The sequence below is a fragment of the Opisthorchis viverrini genome (genome assembly GCF_000715545.1).
Source record: "Opisthorchis viverrini unplaced genomic scaffold opera_v5_406, whole genome shotgun sequence".
In the NCBI taxonomy this organism is placed as follows: Eukaryota; Metazoa; Platyhelminthes; class Trematoda; order Opisthorchiida; family Opisthorchiidae; genus Opisthorchis; species Opisthorchis viverrini.
The window spans coordinates 412,307-418,432 of record NW_008752062.1 but is presented as its reverse complement, the minus strand read 5'-3'; the positions used below and the strand labels follow the sequence as shown (position 1 = coordinate 418,432).

General features: G+C 43.8%; 1 protein-coding gene across 1 annotated transcript in view; it reads right to left on the bottom strand.

Annotated features, from left to right (window-relative positions):
* Positions 1–4,788: 4,788 nt before the first annotated feature.
* Positions 4,789–6,126, bottom strand: part of T265_10763 (hypothetical protein) — a gene marked incomplete at both ends in the record, with an annotated part of 26,675 nt that continues 25,337 nt past the window's right edge. Inside the window, one exon of the mRNA XM_009177230.1 lies at positions 4,789–5,302. Coding sequence (XP_009175494.1) covers positions 4,957–5,302 — 346 coding nt within the window. The remainder of the gene's footprint in view (positions 5,303–6,126) is intronic.

The following is a 6,126-nucleotide window of genomic DNA, read 5'->3' as shown; positions in this document are numbered from 1 at the left end:
TGTAAGGAAACACCACAAAATGAAAGTAGATTGGAGTGATTTTTGATTCAGGCATATATGCGACAAAATGCAATATTTTTGGGTAAATATTTTTATTTTACTCACAATCATTTTGTTGGAAAAGGCATTTGTGAACAAGTACTACCAGGTAGACACCTAAAAAGCCCTGCAAGGTACTTCTAAATCACGTCGATGCACCGACCATACTGACTATTCCTCCAGATCTTGATACCACCAGCAACTGGCAGAAGTTGGAGCCTGGCGGTTGGATCAGTGACGAAAGCAAACAGCAGCAGTGAGCTCAGTTCCAAACCTTATGGTGCGTTTTCACCCGAGGGTTTCGATTTCGACCCCCGGCCGGTCCTTTTCTCCATCAGAGCGAACGCTCGAGAATACGTAGAGCTGAAACTAACTTGCTAGCAAAGACGGACAGGCAACAAATATCGCCATCAGTTGCTAGAGGATAAGCAGACCTTGAGTAGCAGTAAAACTCGGGGAACCAGAAGAATTGAAACGAAGCGGCATTATAATAAACTGGTGTGAATCACGCTACATATCGGTAGCCAAAACGGAAACAAAAACAGCTGCCGATCACTGGTGATTCGTAGGAGTAATCAACAACCGGCGAACATTTTGCCAAGCCGTCTGTTTGAGTCCAGTATCGTGAATGGATTGGCCACGGAACCCTGAATGATCTACTTTATTCAGGAAACGTGTGGTGTTACCGGCCGTCTGTTAGCGTACCTACCAGAAGATACAACACCGTATACTTAATTGTTGTAGGGGCGGTCCATGATGAAGCCAGTTCCACTATCGCCCTGTAGCAGGAACCATATACGAACCGTACTGCTATCAGTCATATATGGATTTTAGAAGATGAATACGTGAAAGAAATGCAAGTTTAGACACTTTTAACTAATTATCATCCATATTTTCCGAAGACAGTGGCACAAGGCGAAGCGCTGAGTTTGAGTATGCGTGTGTGGGCTTCAGACACCCAGAAAGTGTCAAACGAGCGTTCAGTATTTACCGGGATCAGTCACTTTGATAAGGTACAACCGATGCAGAAAGTCAGATTCGAACCAGAAGGACTAGACCTTAGACTGGCCTCAAACACGTAAGTTTCCCCACCGACCCAACACTTGTTCAACCACTCTAACACACTAAAATCCCTCGGCCGACACCCAACAGAGATTTTGCTTGACTTATCTGGTTGGTTCGCCTTTCGCCTTAAATCTCGACCAACCTCGGAACAAAGCTTTTGTGTCAAAAGCGAAACGTTGCCCAGCAATAAATCTATTGATTATCACCAAGCTTTTTCGAAAACGATTAGAAGAGTCGTCTTGAATATGAATGCGTCTGCCTGAAGGATGAAGCCTGTGTGAGCAAGCAGAGGGTAGGCGACTCCACTGTCCTACATTGGATACATGCATGCATGTAACATGCTGAATGATATCAAAACAGCAAGAAAACCAGGGAGGCCGGCAATCAACCATCCAAATCGTTGCCAGATAGAGACTAAGAATAAAAAAATTCGTTCAGCTGTAATACCCTTTCGGTGCTTAGCTGGCAGTCAACCGGAGGAGGTATGAGAGCTGAGATAATTCCAGGTTATCCAAGCATGAATATGGGAAGTCGAGAGGTAGAGATCGGGGTCGAACCACTGACCTTCCAGTCAGTAAATTCGAGCTCTAACCACTGAGGCACCTATTCCTCAATCGAGACTAAATCTTGAACGTCACACGCTATCTTAATACAATTATTTGGATAGTGAGAGCTGCAGTGTAGGTGGATAGTCCGAACGAGTAATTTCCGCACACGCAGTGTTGGTTTCTGCGCCCCGTCGGACACTGACTAACAGAATTCAAGCAGTTTAGGGTTTCTCATCAGCGGCAGAAGTTTTAGGCATGTTGCGGTTTTGTGTATATCTTCTGCTTAGCAGTCATGTACTACCAGCACGATCTGTAGCGATATTTCTTGAAACGCCCAACGATTCTTCAAAGATGGCACTGATCCGTTCAATTTCCGCCTGTTATTAGTGCACTGTTGATGATGGCCATAATACACTCCAGAAGGTATATGCACTAACAAAAGTTTTTAGTATAGTTGACAATGGTGGGATGCCACACGAATAAAAATAAATGAAATGCAAAGTAGGAGCAAGTCAAAAGAGGAGCTTATCTTCGGCGAGAGTATCTTGGTGAAAGTCCGGACGGTGGTAATGTGTTTTCTCCGCAGTGCGACTGCTACACGTGTTCCATAATTGTCTGTGGACTTGTGGAGAGTGATTGACTTCCTGCTCCCTGCGCACGCGCGAGTCTGTGTGTGCTGATTGTGTTCGGTTTCCCTATATGTACGTTCGTTTGCGTGTATGTGGGCGCGTCAGCACATGAGTAGTTGCCACGCTCAGGAGACGTTACGTTCGATGTCCGATGAGTCACCTCAATATGACGTGTTTGTGAGTACAAAAAAAGACAAGTCTCGTGACCCAGTGAGCGACCGTGAGCTGAGCAGTCAACTGAAGGGATAGGCTGCATATCTAAACCTTACGCCGAAATCTACACACCTGCTGAGGAACTGAATGCTGACGCGTTTCACTCTGCAGCTAAAAGTTGTAAAATCCACCTAGTCTGATTTCGCTTTTGGTATGGTGCTGTTTACATCACCGATTTTGAAACATCTGGTAACAAACGGTTTATAGGCTGGGCGAACAGACCACCAGCAACCTCATTCCAGCCGATGGTGCTGCTTGGAACAAAAACACCGACCAGGAAACCAGATTACATCCGAAAATTCCCTTCAAACGATATTTCGTTTCAAGCAGGCTTCAAAGTTTGGTTGGATAAGAGAGGTGTAACTACATCGATGTTTTTTTGCGGACAATGGGAGCATCTCGATGAGAAGTCGCGTGATAGTGTTCATACGAATGTTAACATATTTGAGCCGCTTTCGGCGGACCTCCGCACTGCACCCAGTCGAATTCATCAGGCTGCGCAGAAATCGTTTGTGTTATCCCAGTCAAGATCTCACATGGTGAAAATTGCTCAGTCAGGTCGCACACAGAAATTCCATGAATGTGAAATGGATCCACGAGTGTGTAGGTACTCGTTCTGTAACAACATTCGAGTAATTCGACCTCATAACTAAGCGTGCTCGTGAGAAGCAATGCACCATCAAAAACGAACACCATTCATGAGACGCAGAGGATCGTTGCCATGGTTTACGGACTGACATCTCATGCTTGAGCAAAACACATGCAATGATGGCTAATATTGGACAGTACATGGTTGAGGCTCGTTAGGCTGGAGGCACGGTTGGAGATTTATCTTATATACTACTGAGACCATTTTACCAAAAACCAAAACGCCCCATTAAACTGATGGCAGCTACACGAGTTTGGCACCCAACGTTATTTGATCGGTAGACGATGAAAACGTATTTAAAAGTTTGCTTTCCAAGATAAATTTACACTGGTGTCAATCCATCGACGGCTACTCATGTAACTCCATTCTGTCCGAATGCTGAAAGACTCGATCGATTTTATGGATACGAGTGTCACGGTGGATACTACTGACTGGCTGTGCAAAATACCATGGTGAATCTTGTGACTAGGTAAACGGGACACGACACATTGTTGGGCGGGACATGTAAAAGATTTTGGGAAAACGATTTTGGGGGTGGGTAAACTTGGCATCGGCGATGTTGTTTTTCGTTTCGAAAAAGCACGCTCACTTTCGGTGGAGCAGTTGAGACGCCCAACAAATGCGAGGCTTGGTGTTCAAGGCTGTTCCCCTTCCGTCTATGGAGGGAAGGGTTACCTGGTCGGCTTTGATTTTTCACATCACCCAGGTAATTGACTGAAATGAAATTGTACGGACGGATAGCCGGTCATACGTTAAGATCAACCATCACTGTTTAGTCCGTTCTTAGCGCATGTGATCAGTTATGTACAGTGAATTTCTGAGCGTACACCTCGAGACAATCTAATCAGACCGACTTCGAGAACCAACAACCACGGTATGATATGGTGACAAGTTCTGCAGGCAGACGGAAATCGAGGAACGAAGCACGTGTTTAGAAACGAAAAATCCAGGATGTCGTGATATCCGGGACGACATAGGTTCTCCAACCGCCTCCAAGACCGCTAGTGAAGCAGAAATGAGGCCACGAGTCCAAGTGGGCCATCAATTCAGGCGACGAAGGAAAGTACGTCGCGAATGGTCACTCGAAGTTCAACCCTGAATAAAAAGCCGTCAGGTTTGATGGATAAACTCACATCTCATCCGGTAAGGGCCCCCTATGTCCCAGATACTCTCCAGAGGGGAAACGTAAGCAGGAATGTTCTTTCATTTTAGTAGTTTCTGTCCATGGACGGTTCTGCAGTCTACTTTCTTAGAATCGTAACATTTATCTTGTGATAATCCGGGAAAGGCAACCAGCACGTTTCGTGAATTTGGGAGACATGCACAGAAACATCGGACAGGTCATGTGATTCCACTTATTTTGCACCTTTAAGCGTCCAGCTGACAGCCTTAATTGTTGATTAGTAAACTTTACCTATTGGACACAACACTGTTAGTCCGACGCGGTTTTTGTGAGGTAAGCTCACGGACTATTTGAGAGGTGTTCTGGCTAAACCAAAGGAGGAACGCTTTGGGTTCAGTGATCAACAGCTTGACAGCGTGGGTCATTCATAGAGTCTCTAGGTCTTGGCAACCAACCTCCGGCGCTGCAGATTTAAAGCGTTCGCTTCACTCAATTAGGCAAACTCGGAGAGACAACCAGAGTGTCAGGAAGCGAATATATTTCTTTTGCTCAAAGGAGCGCGTTGTACAAGAATAAAATCATTGAACAAATTACTCAACAGATCATCATGAAGAGAGAAATTATCAACTATTCCGCTGATTCAGTTAAAAAAACTGGTCACGTCTTGGAACCAGTGTTCCTGGGGATTGATCACACCCAAGGTGTCTTCCAGATGAGGACAGCAAATCGTCCCAAACAGAAGTGGAACATATATCCCGGACAGTAGCTAAACCAAGCCAGTTGTTGGTTAATCGAAACCACAATGTGCCAGGTCCGACCATAACGCTGTTCCAAGTACTGTCTAAGCTTCTGGGCTGATTCGTCCAGGAGTTGCGCATCCACATTCGTTGCACGCCCTGCTTCACGAAGGTCATCTAAGAACATTTGCAAGATTTTCACTTTGATTTCCTGGTCTATATCATCGTGAACAATTTCCAAGTCCGAAGGAGTCAAAGCTTCGATTAGTTCCAGTGTTCGCCTTCTTCGAAATTCACGCCTGGTTGCAGAAGAGCAAAGGTACATGATCTCACATTCAGCTGGTGGTTCTAGACCTAGATTTATCATTAGGATTGGTGTATTTGTGAACGAAATCAGACTGTGAACAAGGGCAATTAGTGAAAAATATGCCGTGAGGCTCTAAGAAATGGAATCTAGGTTGACAGAGTGTTTGCGCACAACAGTCGTGGGTGTAGGCAATTCGAAGCCTCACGATCTCTTGACTAACAGCAAAGTTTTAGATCAACCGGGTCCAAGGAACTGAGCTGCATAAGAAGTAGCAATAAACCCCGCTCACAGTGTATAGACGAAACACAATGCCAAACAAATATGACGAGGTCTGGGGCAGCATATTCAGTTGAAAACATAATATATGCGCAAAAAAGTGAATTTCAAATTAGCACACCACAAGCACCTGATCTCGCGCCTATAAATCTAATCTATCTATCTATCTATGTATGTATGTATGTATGTATGTATGTATGTATGTATGTATGTATGTATGTATGTATGTATGTATGTATGTATGTATGTATGTATGTATGTATGTATGTATGTATGTATGTATGTATGTATGTATGTATGTATGTATGTATGTATGTATGTATGTATGTATGTATGTATGTATGTATGTATGTATGTATGTATGTATGTATGTATGTATGTATGTATGTATGTATGTATGTATGTATGTATGTATGTATGTATGTATGTATGTATGTATGTATGTATGTATGTATGTATGTATGTATGTATGTATGTATGTATGTATGTATGTATGTATGTATGTATGTATGTATGTATGTATGTATGTATGTATGTATG